Source organism: Ochotona princeps, chromosome 3 (assembly GCF_030435755.1).
Source record: "Ochotona princeps isolate mOchPri1 chromosome 3, mOchPri1.hap1, whole genome shotgun sequence".
NCBI classification, from domain to species: Eukaryota; Metazoa; Chordata; class Mammalia; order Lagomorpha; family Ochotonidae; genus Ochotona; species Ochotona princeps.
The window spans coordinates 113,308,176-113,326,009 of record NC_080834.1 but is presented as its reverse complement, the minus strand read 5'-3'; the positions used below and the strand labels follow the sequence as shown (position 1 = coordinate 113,326,009).

Genomic DNA, 17,834 nt, shown 5'->3' with positions numbered 1-17,834 from the left:
CCAGATCATTACCAAGGAGCTGGATTGGAAGTGGCAGGCAGGCAGGACAAAAACTGGTGCCCATATTGGATGCCTGCTGCTGGTTTCAAGGAGGGACATAATCACATTTATTTTTTCTAAGGGAAGATCATTCTGTGAGTAATGACTGGGAGTAGAGCACGCTTAGTTACATTACGACCAACTAGAATGCTATGGTCATGATTGGGGTGAGAGAAAATGAAAGCCTAACTTCAATCAGCCTAGAAGGGAAGAACTGGATTCCACCTTTTTTTTTTTTTTTTTTGAGAAAATTATGAGAATGCTGTTGATGCTGGTGGTGCTTCAGGGGGACAGGAGAATGGAAAGAAGATGAACCAAACAGACCCAACTTAGGGATCTCAGTGATTTGGCAGTCTACCAACTAACAGAGCTATAAGAACAAGAGGAAGGGCCAGGTGAAGTCTGCCCCCTGCAGTGCTAGAATCCCACAGGGTCCTGGTCCGGGCTGGTTTACTTCCAACCCACCTTCCTGTGCCTGGGAAGGGAGAGGACGATGGTCCAAGCACTGAACCTCCCCACCCTAGTGAAAGACCCAGAAAAATCTCCTGGCTTTGGCCTTACCTAGCGCTGGCTTTTGCAGGAAATTTGGGGAGTGAACTAACTAGTGAAACATTCTCTCTCCTTCTCCTTGTTAACTCTGCCTTTCAAATAAACAAACAAAAAAAAAATTTAAAGATTTATTTATTTTTACTGGAAAGACAGATTTATAGATAGAAGGAGAAACAGAAAGAAAGATCTTCCATTTGATGCTTCTCTCCCCAGATGGTTGCAGCAGCTGAACTGAGCTGATCTGTTGCCAGGAGTCAAGAGCTTCTTCTGGGTCTCCTATGCAGGTACAGGATCCCAAAGACTTGGTCTATTCTCTGCTGCTTTTCCCAGGTCACAAGCAGGGAACTTAATGAGGAGTGGAGCCACTGGGGCATGAATTGGAGCCAAATGAGATGCCACAATGGGAGATGGAGATTTTGGCAGTTGAGCTAATGCACTGGTCCTAGTAAAAAATAAATCTTAAAAACAAACAAACAAACAAACAAACAAAAATAAAACTAGAAGAGAACGTGTCTGTAGAAAATTGGGAGAAAATAAGGAATCCTCATCAGTACATGTAGAGTTTGATATGATTGTAGGTTACAGAGGCAGAGATGTGATAAACAGCTAACATTATACACTGGGTTTCAAAAGACTGGCAAGAGAGATTTGACTGCATTAGCAATTAACGTAAAACAATGGGAATGAAAGAGTTCATCCTGGGAAGCTAGTGTTGTCTGACAACAGTACTTTGTGGAACAATGATACTTAACAAAAAAAGATTAACAAGGAAAGATCAGAAGCAGCAAGAGAAATATTGCAAGTTGCGGTCTTCAAGAATCAGGAAGGAAGTATCATGGATAAGTAAGAAGAGAACGCTATCATTAGGAAGAATGGAGGACTAAACATCTTTGATTAGTGGGTGGAGAGGGAGCAAGAGACTTGTACTGGCAATTGTACTGGGAAGCATCACGCTAATGTTTCTGTGTTTCTGAGCTAACGCATTTTTTTTTTAAGATCTATCTATTTTTATTACAAAGTCAGATATATAGAGAGGAGGAGAGACAGAGAGGAAGATCTTCCGTCCGAAGCCGGGAACCTGGAACCTCCTCTGGGTCTCCCACACGGGTGCAGGATCCCACAGCCTTGGGCCATCCTCGACTGCTTTCCCAGGCCACAATCAGGAAGCTGGATGGGAAGTGGAGATTCCAGTATTAGAACCGATGTTCATATGGGATCCCGGCACGTGCAAGGCAAGGACTTTAGCTGCTAGGACATGGTGCCGAGCCCTTCTCAATGCTTTCTTTCAACCTAAGTTAGTTTACTACCTTTATTTGTGAGTTACCAAATTAGATACACAGCTTGCCTAATTCTTCAATTCATAGATCCTCAGTTCAATGATAATCTTATGGATTATCTAAATCTAAATGCTTTACACTTAAAACCAACTGGCTTAAAACTGCCTTAGCTCTGGGCCCGGTGTTGTGGCCTGGTGGCTAAAGTCCTCGCCTTGAACACACCAGGGATCCCATGTGGGTGCCGGTTCTAATCCCTGCAGCTCCACTTCCCATCCAGCTCCCTGCTTATGGCCTTGGGAAAGCAGTCGAGGATGGCCTAACACGTTGGACGGAAGATCTTCCTCTCTGTCTCTCCTCCTTTCTGAATATCTGCCTTTCCAATAAAAAAAAAAAAATCTTTTAAAAATTAAAAAAAAAGCACTGAGGAAGAAATACAGGATATTAAAGTCTTCTGAACTGAAGAAATTGCTCTATCTTCTAAACGGTACTGATATCTTTTCAGGCTTTCAGATAGATATAATAATTGCATTATTAAATCTTAACCCATTTTTATTACTTCTTCCTGCTGTATATTTAATCAGTTATAGAATCCTACAGATTCTGCTATTTATCTCTCTACCCTACCTTTTTTCTTAGTTCAAGCAATCATCCCATATCTGATGCTGGCACTTTGCAAGGGGAGGATTAGCCATTGAGCCTTTGTTTTGGGCCCTGAATCCTGAATTCTTACAGGGGGTCTAATTGAAAGTAAACAAGAGAGTGAAGGGCTCATTTATTTATTTTTAAAGTTAGTTAATTTGTTATTCAGTTCAAATTAGTTGTGAAGCACTAAGGCACTGGGAACAATTTTGTGAATCACTCAGTTATCTTCATTGTCATTTGCATGCGTTCACAGACTGTGAAAATCTGTTTGTAGAACACGTTTTCACTCCACAAACAGTTCCTGCATTGGAGGGCAAGTGCCATCAGAATCAGATTCATGTCTGCAAGGCACATTCTCTGTTCCAGTTTAGTGCTTCACTGGGTGCTTAACATTTATGGAATGAATCACTTATGGGTAAGTTAACCAGAATATCCAAGCTCTCAATCAATATGAATATACTTGGGTCCAGCTCATTTATTTTACCAATATTTGGCACCAATATGTGAAGATGATTGTTTATTAAAGATCAATGTACCACATTTGTCTTTGCTATGCCAGCTTTATAAAAACTGCAACAATCTGGAGATTACGGGTCATGCTTTGTTTATAAGGCACCTGCCTTTTGTATGTGCATGTAGGTTGTTATCATGGTATGCCATGATGATACGATTTTTTCTCTCTGCATTGTAGAGACAAATCTATACTGGAATTTACATTTAGCTATTTTTCTGGGTTCTAATGCAGGTCATAAAATTTACTAGGTTGGGTCTGGTGCAATGACTTGCTTAACTAATCCTCTCCCAAAGGGGATCACATGTTGGAGCCAGTTCATGTCCTGGTTGCTCCACTTCCCTTGGAGCTCCCTACTTGTGGCCTGGGAAAGCAGTGAAGTTGGGCCCAAAGCCTTGGGGCTCTGCACTTGCATGGCAGACCCAAAAGAAGCTCCTGGCTTCAGACTGACTCAGCTCCAGCTCTTGTGGCCATTTGAAGAGTAAGCCAATTGATGGAAGATCTTTCTCTCTGTCTCTCCTTCTCTCTGTAAACCTGCCTGTCCAGTAAAAATGAATAAATCTTTTTAAAAAGTTTACTAAGTGATCCTGGGTATTTTCTTAAAACTTCCTGTGGTATTATTACTTGTAAAATGGGGTTAATGATGTTTACCCATGGGTTGTTTTAAGAATTAATAAGGTACCTGCTTAGGTGCTTATCACTGTACGTTCATTCTTGACTCTCTCTTCTACATTGTTAGTTATATTGTTAGTTTGCCTCTTCAGATTGTACAGTCCTGAGAGGCAGGCATCTATCTACATGTTTTATACATCTTTATACTCCCAGCAAGCAACTTGGCTGCCTTATCATATTTTACAAACACTTGCCTGTGAAAAGAAGGTCTGAGAGAATGGAGATTGTACTGCTCTATATTTACGAGTCAACCTGATACATATCCCTTAACAAGGATCAAACACAGGTTGTGTAGAGCCAGCAGAAAATTCATACAGTACTACTATACACAGTCAATCATTAGATGTGAGTGGGAAGTTTGCTTAATACAGGGCACTACACACAACAGCTTCAGACAGTAGCTTGGGATTTTTCAGAGATGAGAATTCTTGGAATGCTGGGCACACCCCAGTTGGAGTATGCAAGCACATTCCAAAACGAAATTTCAATGACTATTTTTTTCTTGTCTTTTTTGCTCACAGTTTTCACAGCATTTAGGGTAGGGCGGACTAAATATTGGTGAGTTCAGCAAGCATAAGCAGAATACTTCATTCATTTTGGGGACATCATCACAAACTTTTCAGGCGTTCTAAGGTTGCATGACAATAATTAGGAAAATAAATGTAGCTTTTAATGGCACGTCTGAACTGTTTTTCAGTGTTCTGTTTCAAAGCACAAGAGGTCTTTCTCTGGATTTTGGGTTCTGGAAATGAATTCCTCCTTAGTTCTACTTATACCAGCAAGCAGACAGGAATCACCTGGTGGAGGTGTATTTCTGTTGATAGTGTGATACATAGCACCACAGTCAGAAAATCACTTTCATTTTAGCAATACAGCTTTCATCTTAGCAATACTAATTATCTTCAGGAAAACCTGAATTCTTGGTTGGACTTTTAAAGTGGGAAAATTCTCAGGGTGGGGGAGGAATGCAGCTAGGACACTGGTTTCAGGATATTCTTGAATCTCACTGTGCATGTTACATTCATTTAAGTGCAAGCTTATTCTTCCTAAAAATTCCAGAAACATAATTTAGTTACCCCGATGCTGCCTTAGGCTTCACATACAGCAAGGCTTAAAATAAGAGTTTGTTGGCTGATTTGACGTCCCTCACTGGAGGTTCCAGGAGTTTCAAGTTCTGTCCTCCTCCCTGCCACACACCATCACAACTTGAGTCAAAAACTGCTTTCCTAAGCTTTTGAACACAAGGAAATCTTAGAACCCACAGGAACCAGGAGGGCGCGTTCATCAAGGAGGCACTGATTTAGAGAATAAGAAGGTGTGTTTTCCCAAACAAATTTAGGGGTGGTCGTCCGGTGAACCCGTTCAAACTTCCCTCAGGAAATGAGATGTTTACCTGGTAAACAAACCGTAGCCACAGAAACACCTGCCGCTCTCCACCGCCACCTCCTGGCGACATCCGGGCATTTCTCTACAGACTCCTGACGTCTGAGCGTCGGAGCGTTGGGTTTATTTGAAATACACGTCCAACCAATCAATCGGCGCCCTGAGAAGGCGGGCGCAGAGAAGCGACCAATCGGCGCGCTCCTGCAGGCTCCGGCCTATGGGGAGGAGGGTGACATCACGCGCCAATCGGCATGGCTGTGGGAGCGAGCGGCTCGCTTTTTGAATCGGCCGTGGCGGCCCGCGGCGGGCCCTGATGGCGGCTGTGGGAAGAGGCTGCGTCTGAAGAGCTGGCCTTGCCGGTCGCTTTGGGAGCCTGGTGAGGACGTGGGAGGCGGGAGTTGGCGGGTCTTGCCCGGGAGCTGCGGATTTCTTTGCCTGCGGTCTCGGCGTCCCCGCCCCGGTGACCGCGGGTTCCGGAGCTGCCCGGCCCCGGCTTCCCTGTTCCGTGGCCGGCGGAGAACCCGAGCTTCCCGGCTTGGCTGGGCATCCCTCCTCGCTCACGCGGTCGGATCTCTTCCGGAGGAGGGAGTTGGAAGGGATTTTGGTAAGCCAAGCCGACTTCTGCGGCTCTGGGGCCTGGCAGCTGCGCCTTATCTCCCAGAATTTAGTGATTTCACGCTGGGATTCTTCCTTGGCTGCCTCTCTGCAGGAAATTGAGTCTCCAGGTTTTGCAAGGAAAAGCTAGGCCAGCCGCCTCGGCCTGCCCGCAGGTGGGTGTGTGCGGTGGGGGTTGAAGTTTAGCCTCTGCAGGCAGCTGCCTCTGAATCCGGGTTTTGGCGTTTACCGTGTGGGTCGGAGAAAGTTACCAAACCTCAGTTCTCAGGTTTCCCCTGCCTAGAAAATGCAGGAAAATAGTATCGTACCTGCCCATCAGGATTGCTGCCAAGATTAATAAGTAAATGCAAGCAGAGGCTTTAGGACAGTGCCTGCTATCTATTAGTGTTAATTGTTAACTATAATGTTTTTGCAAATAACGTCAAACGGATACATCTAGTATTGTGGTGTGGTCCTTCCCCCTAGAAAATGACTGTCTTAAAAGAATTAAGTAAAAGGAAATCTAAAGTGAGCATTAATAATAATAAAAAGCGTTTGGAATTAAAAGGGTGTAGGTATTGTCAGGATTTCCTTGTGTCCTTGGGTGAGAAAGAAACTGTATGGGTTTAGAAACACTGGATCCATTGTGTTTTTAAAGCTTCTGGGATACACGAATATAGCAAAAAGTGATTAATGTAGTTCACTTTGTCATTGCACTATTTTTATATAATCTTTTAAAGCTCATTTTTTTCTGTACACTGAAGCTGTTTTAGCAAGAAATTGATCATATATAGTAACAATTTTATTTATACATCATTTATTTTGATGGTCTTATAAAGGAGGAGACAGGACAAAGATGTAAACTGAAATGATCTTTTAAGAATATTTTGACCACCTGTAATTAGCACATGATTGCAAATGTATGGAGTACAGGGTGGGAGTTGTGGTATTTTCATTACAGGTATACTGTGTAGTGATCAGATTTGGGCCTTTGATACACTTAATCACCTCGAGCATTTATCATCTCTTTGTACTGCGAATAGTCAAAATCTTCTCTACTACTTGGAAATATACAATTAATTGTTGTCGACCATGGTTACCCTGTAGTGCCCAGAGTGTTAGAAGTTAAGACTGCTGCACCCTTGCAGTAAACCACATTTTTTAATCTATTTTTTTTTTTTTCTTTCTCCAATCTTAAAGCAGCTTAGTTCATCTCTTGACTTTAAAAAAGATTGTTGAGGGGAATGTGTTTTGAGCCTCTTCTGTTTTACTGGAGATGATTTAGTATAGGAGATTTAAATAGCCAGGGCTGCGAGAACGTGTCATTCATTGGTTGTTACTGCTATAAATGACATCTTTTGGACCACTTCCTTGGAGAGCCCTGGATTAGTGGGTAATGACATGGATGGTAAGACAATAAGAAACATCCATGTTGTGAATATTATATGAGCATAAATACCTGTGGCTCATTGGAAGACATTTGAGATGTCATTGGTCTGTGCTTTCCCCGGGGACCGAGGCTCACTGGCAGACAGAAGCCGAGTTCCCTACCTGAGGTGACTCCCACCTGCTCTGGTCTGTTGTTAGTGTGCACGTTTCACATTACCTGAGGTCATCGTCCAAAAATGAGGCCGATATTTTACCATTTTTCCGCAGCATACAGGTTAAACTATTTTCTAAGAATCTGGAGGAAAATATTTGTGTATTTTATGTAGCTGAAGAAGTAAGAAGAGATAAAATGGATCACCCATGTGCTTCCAGGTAAGGGTGGAGCTTCCTGTTTATATTTGTTCAATATTTTAGAAACTTTCTTCAAGATCATCAGTATAGAAAAAGACAAGTTTGAATGATAGAAAGCTATCAGACTTTTTCTATGTATCCTGCTTTCCTAAGTTTGACCGCTATGTCCCAGAATTCTTCAAAAGCAGAGAACTTTTCGTAGTCTGGAGTTATGCTAACAATAAGATGCATAATTGTCATGTCAAACTTTTAGAGGAGAGCTGTTTATAGAACGGTGTGGAATGTGGATGAGAGAGCAGTCCATTGATCATTGAGAGTGTTAGGGAAATCCACAAATGAGTTCAGAGAGGTAGGTTGGAAATTGGAATACCTGGTAGATGGAGAGATGAGTGCTGTTAAATGCATGTGTCTCTGAAGTGGCTGTGCCTGAAGTTTGAAAAATGCTGAGAGATTCATTGTTGCAGCAGTACACATTACACTGTTACAGGTGAGTGTGTGTAGGTAGGTGGCAACTGTGTTGTGGATTTGATGGTGAATTATCTCAAGAGGGGTACCCAGGGGAGCTGTTAAGTGAGATGTGATGTGATCCTTTGTATGTTCAAACCCATACTCCTGTAAAGAGTGTGTTTCTGTTGAAATGGATGGTCAAGTTGTTTGGAGCTGTTGTGTTAGACCAAGTAGCCACTTGAGGCATTGGGCACAGAGAGGAGGGACCAGCTCAGAGATACTTGAGATGGGATTGAGAGGAGTTTGCAGGGGCAGGGGACTGAGGTAGAGGAGGGACTAAAGACAGATCTTAAGTTTTCTACTGGCTTTATTGGTGATGATAGAAATGTTAACGGTGATGTTATAAACTAATAACTAGAGAAATCAGTTGTAGAAGGCAGAGGTGTGGAGGAGGGAGGCCAAGCAGTATTTATCATTACCTTTGTGTTCATTATGTCTGGTAATACTCTATTTTTGATACGGTATGTTATTTTTATGTTAGTCAGTCATGTATTAGGACCTTTATTTTATGGAAGAAATGGGCTCAGAGAACTTGAACGACTTTTTGTTTTATACTAAGAAAAATGGTCCTTTGTACTTTTTAAAAATTCTGGATACCAGGGTAGAGCTCCCAATGCTTGTTTTTGCCCAATGATGGTTTGTTTCATGTGCTTAATAAATAATGTTCTTTACAGGCAGCGTGACACAGTACAGACAATGGCCGACAGTAGCGTATTAACAGCCACTGCGGGGAGGGCTAGCTTGGCAGACTCTTCCATGTTTGATTCTAAAGTTGCTGACATTTCCAAGGACAACTTACTTACTGGAGCTACTTCATATGTTGACGGTAAGCTCTATGTTGACGGTAAGCTCATTACTGCTTTAAAACATTGGTTTTTTTTTTAGTCCTAAACTTAACTAATGGTTTTCTTGTGATTTAACTTTAGTCACTCTTAAGCCAGAATAGAAGTATTGATGAGTATGACAGAATCCCCTTTTACCATGTAGATGTTCTGCTTATCGTTTGGATCAAAGCTCCCCGACTTCGAAAAGGGGGCGTGATCGTAATGTTTTACTTATTCTGTATGTGAATACAGAAGCTGTTTAGTTATAACTGTTTTGGTGAAGGGCATTTGTTTCCTCCTACTGTAGAGAAGTGTCTATTCTAGGCCCTGTTGAAGGGGATGCCTGCGCTTGCTATGGGGGGAGGAATGCTAATGTTTCTAAGTCTTGCTACAAAAGATTTCTGTTTCTCCAGCGTGGTGTGTGACTTAAGGATTTTTCTAGTAAGTTAAGAATTCAAGTTATTTTAATTTTAGAGAATGTTAGGAGCCCTTCCAAGATAGAAAACATCCTGGCTAGAGCCTCGTGAGTGGTTAGGAACTACTGATAGTTCCTGATAGTGATTCGGAATTCCTGGTAACTGCTGAGAGTGTTTACCAATAATTGAGAATACCTGAGAAACCTATTTCAACATTGCACATTTTGACAGAGGAAATGCCTCAGATTGAAACAAGAGTGGTACTGGTTCGAGAAGCTGGAAAACAGGAAGAACTATTGAAAGCCTTAAAGGTATGGAGTTGGTTTATAGCTAAAAATATTTTTCTTCCATCAGTGTGTAAAATAGTTTTCATAAGGGTTTTTTTTTTGTTTTTTGTTTTGGATCTCATACTTAAGTCTCTTTCCCACAGAGCATTAAAAAAATGGAAGTCCCTGTTATAAAGATTAAAGAAAGTTGTCCTGGAAAAGCGGATGAAAAGTTAATAAAAAGTATTGTTAATATGGTAGGTCCAGTGTCTCACTGCATGTGGCATGCCGCACTTCCCTTGATTGTGTTATCGCACTTTATGGTGGTTGGATTCAGGCATGAGGTGTATTTTGTGCACACTGCTGCCAGACGCACAGAAACAAATTTATACTTCTTTTTAAAACTTGGAAGTTTCTGAAACCCCAAACTACAGCATATATTATAAATAGTGTCAAAATTATAAGAATTTCATTTAAATTTTTTTTTTAGCAAATAGAATATGCATTTTATTTTATTCTTAAGTTCATATGTGTTTAGATACATTTCCACTTAATCGTTATTTCTTTTTTCTATACAATGTTGGTTTCACTTATGCTTGAATTTATTCCTTCTCCGTGCCATTTAAATTTGAACAGTATATAAGTACAAACATCTGATCATTTTCTTTAAACTTTTTTGGATTTTTTTCTCATTAATTTTGTATCTAGTTAGAATTCTTGACTGTTCCCCCAAAATAATCATAAATTTCCCCAGCTGACTGTCATCGGGGGATTTGCCTTAGAATATGAAATGCGTCTAATTTCTTAATCCAGTTCTGTTAGTTTGCTATCAACGCCATCACAGAAATACCTCCTACTGGGTAGTTCAGACAATGGAGATTGATTTCCTCCTGGTGCTGGAGGCAAAGGTTAAACTTGGCAGCTTTAGTTTCTTTTCAGACCCTCTTGCTTCATCCTTCCATGGACTAATCTGTGTGTGTGTGTGTATGTTTGTGTGTGTGTGGGGGGGGTTCTTCTCTGTGGTATTCAAATTTCCCACAAAGCACAAAGGTACCAATCCTATTGGCATAAAGCTTAGCAGTATGATCTAATTTAATGATCTAATAACACCTTTAAAGCTCTTACCTGCAAAAATAGGCACTTGTGGAGATAGGGCTTCAACATGTAAATTTCAGGAATGCACAATTCAGTCCATCACGGCCAGCCTTGCAAACAAAACCCGAATCATTGATTGACTCATTGAGAATTTCCTTTTAAATGATTCTGTGTAGGTAAAGTATCTTCTTTTTTTAGTGTTGGTTTATAAGTACCTTGCCTTTTAATATCTTGTATCTGTCTTGCTGAAACTTCCTGTTTTCCACATACTGAAATTGTTAGACAGTTGTTATTTTTCTTGCAAATGTTGAAAACAACAGCACTTTAGGTGTGTAAGTTTTCTGAAGATATTTTATGCAGGAAAAACTAGATAGTATGTCTAGTCACAGCGTATTTACTGTCACATTAAAATATATATATATATATCAAAATGTATATATTTAAAAAGTTTTAGCATTCTAGTTTTGTGGAATTAAATAGGCATGCTAGGTGACTTAAAACGACCAGTAAATGATTAAATGGTTAGAAAAGCTTATGCTTTATAATATTGATCTTTAAAATTTGAACACACATACACACACGCACAGGAGTGCTTCAAACAATTACATAGGAAAATATATCGTACAAAGAAACTTTCTTAACATCAGAATAAGCTTACTTTTAATTCTGTCTTCCTGTGAACTTTTTGAAAGGACCTTTATAAAAATGCAAGTAAAGAAACAGCTTTTCACTATTAAATGTAGTTGATTATTGTATGATTTGAAATGCATATTTTCTGCAGATCTGAAACTTAATATGTAAAATGTTGATATTGAATCGGTTGCTAGGCTTTAGAGAATCATGAATTAAATTGTATAATGTATAAATACTTCTCATTTCCAATAATAAAAAATGAAGGAAATCAAAGTGCCTTTTGTCAAGATGGAATCACTTGAAGAATTGGAAGATTTGGATTCTCCAGAATTTGAAAATGTATTTGTGGTCACGGACTTCCAGGATTCTGTCTTTACTGATTTACACAAGACTGACTGTAGAATTGTTGGACCACCGGTTATGTTAAACTGCGCACAAAAAGGGGAGGTGAGCAGAAATGCACATTTGTTATGACTTTTCAAGGTTAGTTTCTATTAATGATTCGCAGGAAAATTTATAAGCAAGGAAGGATCTTCTGTTAACGGTTAGAGTGAAACATTTAGAGTAGGGTTAATAATGACTAATTTGATTCACCTACTGTTAAAATTGTTAAAATTTATTTTTTTATTTAAAGATTTATTTATTTGTTTATTTAAAATTTTTTAAAATTGGAAAGTCAGATAAACAGAGAGGAGGAGAGACAGAGAGGAAAGTCTTCCATCTACTGGTTCACTCCCCAAGTGACCACAATGGCTAGAGCTGAGCCAATCCGAAGTCAGGAGCCAGGAGCTTCTTCCGAGTCTCCCACGTGGGTGCAGGGTCCCAAATCTTTGGGCCGTCCTCAACTGCTTTCCCAGGCCACAAGCAGGGAGCTGGATGGGAAGCAGGGCTGTCGGGATAAGAACCGGCGCCCATATGGGATCCCTGGCGTGCAAGGCGAGGACTTTAACCACTGCACTATCACGCTGGGCCCTACATTTTTTAGTTTTAAAGATTATAATCATAAAAAGCTCAAGTATGTTTTATGTTTACCAAATGTTTATCATAAAGTGCTTTGATCTTGGTTTAGTATTATTTATTGAAAGCATGTGCAATTTTATGTGGAGTCAGAGATCTTTGCTGATAGATAATATTTCATCTAAGAGTTCATTTTGGAACAAAGAGTCTAGACATAATTTTTTTGCGTTTTATTTGTGCAGCAAATATGAATTGGAGATGAATTTTTTACTGTGAAAATTGTGATTATTTGCTATTTACTTTCTGGGTATTGAGAAATACAGCTTTTTTCATCAAGAATTGAATGGCAAGGGGGCAGTGTCTTTAGCTTAAGAAAGATGTGTTCTGTTTTCTGCTGAAGTGGAAACTTGCAAATTGAAACTGTGTTTTCTTTAGCCTTTGCCTTACTCCTGTCGCCCGCTGTACTGTACAAGCATGATGAACCTGGTGCTGTGCTTCACTGGATTCAGGAAGAAAGAAGAGCTAGTAAGTAGTAGAAAGCACATTCTATTGCAAGGACATTTTTGCCTGTAAAATAAGTTTAATCTGAGGTTATGGTTTTATTTAAAAATATTGAACAAACTAGTATTCGTAGGCCAGATTTTAGATTTTAGGAAGAAAATTTTTTAAAGAACCTTATAGAGAAATGAATGTTTTGTCTAGAACCACTGGCATATAAATCAACAAAAAAATTATAATTATCTTAGTTATTTAGCCTTTTTGCTGTCAAGTGTCAGTCAACTACGTAGGCTAGTTTTTGGTTTACAGATTAATGTGATGTATTCTATTGCCTTAGAGAATTTGTAGGACCTGTTTTGGTTCACAAAATGTTATATGTTGGTGCTATTACGTATTTAACTGTGACTTGTGAGAGAAGTCTTTTTTTTTTTTTAATTCATTTTTATTTGAAAGTCATCCACTGGTTTACTTCCCAAATGGCCACAAAGGTTGGAGCTGAGCTGCTCAGGAGTTTCTTCCAGGTGTTACGTGTGGGCACAGAAGTGCGAGGATTGGAGCCCTTATGGGATGTTGGCACTGCAGGTGGATGATTAGCTTGCTGGGACACCTCACTGGCCCTGTTGGAGCATCTTGCTTGATGTGATATAAAGTTATAGTACAAAATGAATAAACAGAACAGCCAAGAGCCTGGACAAGCAGTATGCTCAGTGGGCCCACTTCCTGTCGAATGGTTCCTGGACTGGATGCCCGACTCTGCTCTTGCTCCAGCTTTCTCCCGGGCCACATTCGGGGATGCAGCAGTGATGGCTTCCGGATGGAGTTCTTGCTGCTTCCTGCCTCTGCTCTCAGTTTGCAGCCTTTGTGTACATTTGAGGAACGAACTAGCTGATTGCAACTCTGCTTTTTATAATACTAAATTCAATTTATTTAGACATTATAGCATTTTTTTTTAATTTTAAAGATTTGTTTTTTTTTTATTTGGAAAGTCAGATATACAGAGAGGAGGAGAGAGAGGAAAATCTTCTGTTCATTGATTCACTCCCCAAGCGGCTGCAAGAGGCAGAGCTGAGCTAATCTGAAGGCAGGAGCAAAGAGCTTCTTCCAGGTCTCTCACGCCAATGCAGAGTCCCAAAACTTTGGGCTGTCCTTGACTGATTTCCCAGGCTACAAGCAGGAAGCTGTATGGAAAATGGGGCCACTGGGATTAGAACCAGTGCACATATGGGATCCCGGTGCATGCAAAGGGAGGACTTTAGCTGCTAGGCTACCACGCCGGGCCCAATATGACATTTTTTAAAAACACAATTTACTTGGGCAGTATTGAAAGCCTCTTAAGGTAAATTTACCAGTAGGCAAGCAAATTTCTTTTTTTTTTTTTTTAAAGACTTATTTATTTTTGCTGCAAAGTCAGATATATACAGAGAGGAGGAGAAACAGAAAAATCTCACCACAATGGCCGGTGCTGCACTGATCAGAAGCCAGGAGTCCAGATCCTCTTCCGGGTCTCCCAGGCGGGTGTAGGGTCATCCTTTACTGTTTTCCCAGGTTACTAACAGGGAGCTGAATGGGATGCGGGGCTGCCGGGATTAGAACCGGCATCCATATGGGATCCCGCCACATTCAAGGGTAGGACTTTAGCCACTAGCCCACGGCGCTGGGCCCCAAATTTCTTTTTTTAAAATACTTTTTTTGGACAGCATATTTGATATAGAAGTTTTGTGCATGCAATCTAAATAGGAACTGTTGGATAAGTACGAAGTAAATTGTAAAAAAAAAGTTTAAAATTTTGTTCTAATCTTGAGGTGAATGTTGTTTAATTTTTTCTTTTTGAGGTCAGATTGGTGACATTGGTCCATCATATGGGTGGAGTTATTCGTAAAGACTTTAATTCAAAAGTTACACATTTGGTGGCAAATAACACACAAGGTGAAAAATTTAGGGTAAGTACAGTTTGGGTCTTTTTGTGTATTTTAATACGTTATGGTTTTGGAATATGCTTAATAAGAACACTCTTTCCTATAATTTACTGAAGGTCAGAAATTCAGGTTTTGCTATAAGTTGATGTAGTACTGTTTTAAATCAATGGACTGTGGTGCCTCAGGTATTATGTAGGTCATGGTTTTGGAGTTTAGTTATTGAAGATGAGTCAGATTGTGAGGGTTAATGGTTGTAGAACATTGTCAGGAGATGAATGATCCTGGCATGGGTTACTCTGAGCACTGGGCGTGAATGAGATGGGTCAGAAACTGAGGACACACATTTCACTCTTAACTAAGTGATGTTTACCAGAATAGAGTTATAAAGTATTCCTGTGATTTAACTTGTAAAAAAGAGTAAGACAAGAAGAATACTTATTAGACTTGGAATCTTACTTTAAAAGTGCGGCTTAGTATCTCAGCAAGCAACAGGTTGTCATATTCCTATCCTCCTGTTTATGTGGCAGATAGTAACTGTGGGGTAATCTTGAATTGGCACTGAACTTTCCATATGAAAGCTAAGGTTCTAGTGATTTAATCACATGTTCTCTTGTGTAATTCTGTTTTGGTCAGTACCTTCCTAGGAAGTGAACTTGAAGAAGGGAAACAGAAGTCTAATAAAGGTGAATTCAGTCAAACTGAGAGATGTATTTAATTCAATTAAAATTAGAAAACAGTTTATTATTTATTTATTTAAATATTTATTTTTATTGGAAAGTCAGATATACAGAGAGGAAAAGAGACAGAGAAGATCTTCTATCCAGTGGTTAACGCCGCAAGTGGCCACAATGGCCAGAGCTGAGCTGATCCGAAGTCCAGAGCCTTCCCCAGCTCTCCCACACAGGTGCAGGGTCCCAAGGCTTTGGCCATCCTTGACTGCTTTTCCATGCCACAGGCAGGGAGCTAGATGGGAAGCAGGGCATTAACCAGTACCCATATGGAATCCCAGGCTAGTGCAAAGTGAAGACTTTAGCCTCTAGGCTTCCACGCTGGGCCCTATTTATTTATTTTAATGATTTATTTATTTTCATTAGAAACAGAGAAAGAGAGATCGAGAGAAAAATCTTCCATCCACTCATTCACTCCCCAAATGGCTACAACAGCTAGAGCAAAGCTGACCAATGGCTAGGAGCCAGGAGTTTCTTTTGGGTCTCCTATGTGAGTGCAGGATCTCAAGCTTTGGCAATCCTCTGCTGTTTTTCTAGGCCACAAGCAGGTAGCTGGATGGGAAGTGGGACAGCTGGGACATGAACTGGCTGGTGTCCTTATGAGATCCTGGCACTTAGAGATGGAGGATTGGCTGGTTGGGCCATTCTCCTGGGTCCTGTTTTACTTAAGTTTTATTTTTATTTGAAGGGCATTTTTTTTTTTTTTTCTTTTGGAGAGAGAGAGAGAGAGAGAAAAAAAAAAAGTCTCCATCCACTGGTTCACTCCCCAAATGGCTGCTGTGGTCAGAGCTAAGCTTGTCTGAAACAGAGCCAGAAGGTTCTTCCCAGTCTCCCATGTGGATACAGGGGACCGAAGACTTGGGTCCCCTGCTATTCCCCCACGCTGGGAGAGCTGGATTGACATGGAGAAGCCAGAACATGCATTGACTTCCATTTGGATTGCAGGTGCCACAGGGTGTAGGATTAGCTTGCTGCACTGCTGTGCCAGTCCCAGGAAACGGTTTATAAATCCCCAAACTTGTTTCGAAGTTATTTTAAACTGACTTGTACAATTGAGAGTTTTGTCTATTAATTTTTCAGTATATTTTGTTACAAAGTATATGATTGATGCTGTAAAACCACAATATAATCTTTTATGTTGTATTCTTGAGTGAAGTTACTTAAGGAGAAAATGCATTATGATAAATCTTAATAATTTTAGGTTGCTGTGAGCCTGGGAACTCCAATTATGAAGACAGAATGGATTTATAAAGCTTGGGATAGGCGAAATGAACAGTAGGTATTCAAAACCTTTTTCATTATGTTACTATGCATATTAGATTTTATAGATAAATTCATGTGCCAAAAAATATATTCTTAGATAGTATTAAAAAATGAATTCAGCATTTAGTTAGCTTAGGAAGTAACATCTAGGAAGAATAAAAGTATCTTAAAAAAAATTGAAGATTTAAAGACCTGTGATGTTTTTGAACTTTACTTTATGCATGATTTTATTATAAAAAGTCTAAAATTTGTAGAGAATAGTTAGGTGGATTGTGGTGTATTTTTATTTTATGATTACGCAGTTAAATTTTAATTGGTGTTTGCAGTGTATTGGCTTGTTTTACTAAGCTCTCCAACCTTGTAAATCTTTAATAAGTACCTTATTACTTCTAATTTTTCTGAAACCAAAGAATCCTGGAGCACATGTGAAATTTCAGATGTAGCGCAAAGATTTTAATCTTCGAAGGGTTACACTTTCACGTATTTTGCAAGGCACAGATGGAGAGATAGACGCACAGAGGCCTTCTACTCGCTCATGCCCTCCCTGGATTGTTCGCAGTGGCTGGCCTGGCCTGGACCGAGGGCCGAGTGCTGCGCTCCGACTGAGTGTCCCGTGTGGGGACTTGAGCCGTTACCTGCTGCTCCCAGGAACACGCAGCAGCACTCCGTTGGAGTTGGGATTTGAGCCCAGTTTGGATATTGGGTGCGGTGCAGGCGTCACACGTGGCATCGTGACCATCTTGCCTGCCTGTGATTATACTTCTGAGCCTACTGAGGATATGTCAGAACCAGATGTTCAGTATTTTCAATAATTGGATTATACTAACACTTTGAGAATTATTACTATAGATGTCTAAATTGACATACCTAACCAGTGGGATTTAAGGTACATGTCCTAGAAGAGTGTTTTTATCTGTTTGTAGGGGTTTCTGTGCAGCAGTGGATGACTTTAGAAATGAATTTAAAGTTCCTCCCTTTCAAGATTGCGTTTTAAGTTTCTTGGGATTTTCAGAGGAAGATAAAACTAACATGGAAGAGATGACTGAAATGCAAGGTAAAACGTAGCCTTATTTAAAAGTTGTATATTGGCCACATCGTAGGTCTGCTTTATCGTTTCCTAGTGATATGCTTCTTAATAAAAATTTGAAGTTTGGAGATCAGTAGTTTGGTGTGCTTATACTTGCATGTATTCCTCTATAGGAGGTAAATATTTACCAGTTGGAGATGAAAGATGTACTCACCTTATTGTTGAAGAGAATATAGTAAAGGAACTTCCATTTGAACCTGCAAAGAAACTTTATGTTGTCAAGCAAGAGGCAAGTAA

The 17,834-nt window shown here is 40.1% G+C and overlaps 2 protein-coding genes across 12 annotated transcripts in view; one reads left to right on the top strand and one right to left on the bottom strand.

Annotated features, from left to right (window-relative positions):
* The window catches only part of NCEH1 (neutral cholesterol ester hydrolase 1), a 108,594-nt gene extending 103,440 nt beyond the window's left edge, over positions 1-5,154 (bottom strand). The window contains exon 1 of the mRNA XM_058661098.1: positions 5,084-5,154. Coding sequence (XP_058517081.1) covers positions 5,084-5,146 — 63 coding nt within the window. The 5' untranslated portion in view covers positions 5,147-5,154. The remainder of the gene's footprint in view (positions 1-5,083) is intronic.
* A 141-nt stretch (positions 5,155-5,295) lies between these two features.
* The window catches only part of ECT2 (epithelial cell transforming 2), a 53,985-nt gene continuing 41,446 nt past the window's right edge, over positions 5,296-17,834 (top strand). For 2 of the 11 annotated variants that reach the window (XM_058661090.1, XM_058661086.1), the window contains exons 1-11: positions 5,296-5,449; positions 7,324-7,428; positions 8,589-8,740; positions 9,386-9,465; positions 9,585-9,677; positions 11,413-11,595; positions 12,541-12,630; positions 14,436-14,543; positions 16,449-16,522; positions 17,434-17,564; positions 17,711-17,826. In XM_058661090.1, coding sequence (XP_058517073.1) covers positions 7,406-7,428; positions 8,589-8,740; positions 9,386-9,465; positions 9,585-9,677; positions 11,413-11,595; positions 12,541-12,630; positions 14,436-14,543; positions 16,449-16,522; positions 17,434-17,564; positions 17,711-17,826 — 1,050 coding nt within the window. In that variant the 5' untranslated portion in view covers positions 5,296-5,449; positions 7,324-7,405. Of the gene's footprint in view, positions 5,450-7,323; positions 7,429-8,588; positions 8,741-9,385; positions 9,466-9,584; positions 9,678-11,412; positions 11,596-12,540; positions 12,631-14,435; positions 14,544-16,448; positions 16,523-17,433; positions 17,565-17,710; positions 17,827-17,834 lie in introns of those variants that run through there. The other 9 variants (XM_058661093.1, XM_058661088.1, XM_058661095.1 and 6 more) reach the window with 7 other exon arrangements.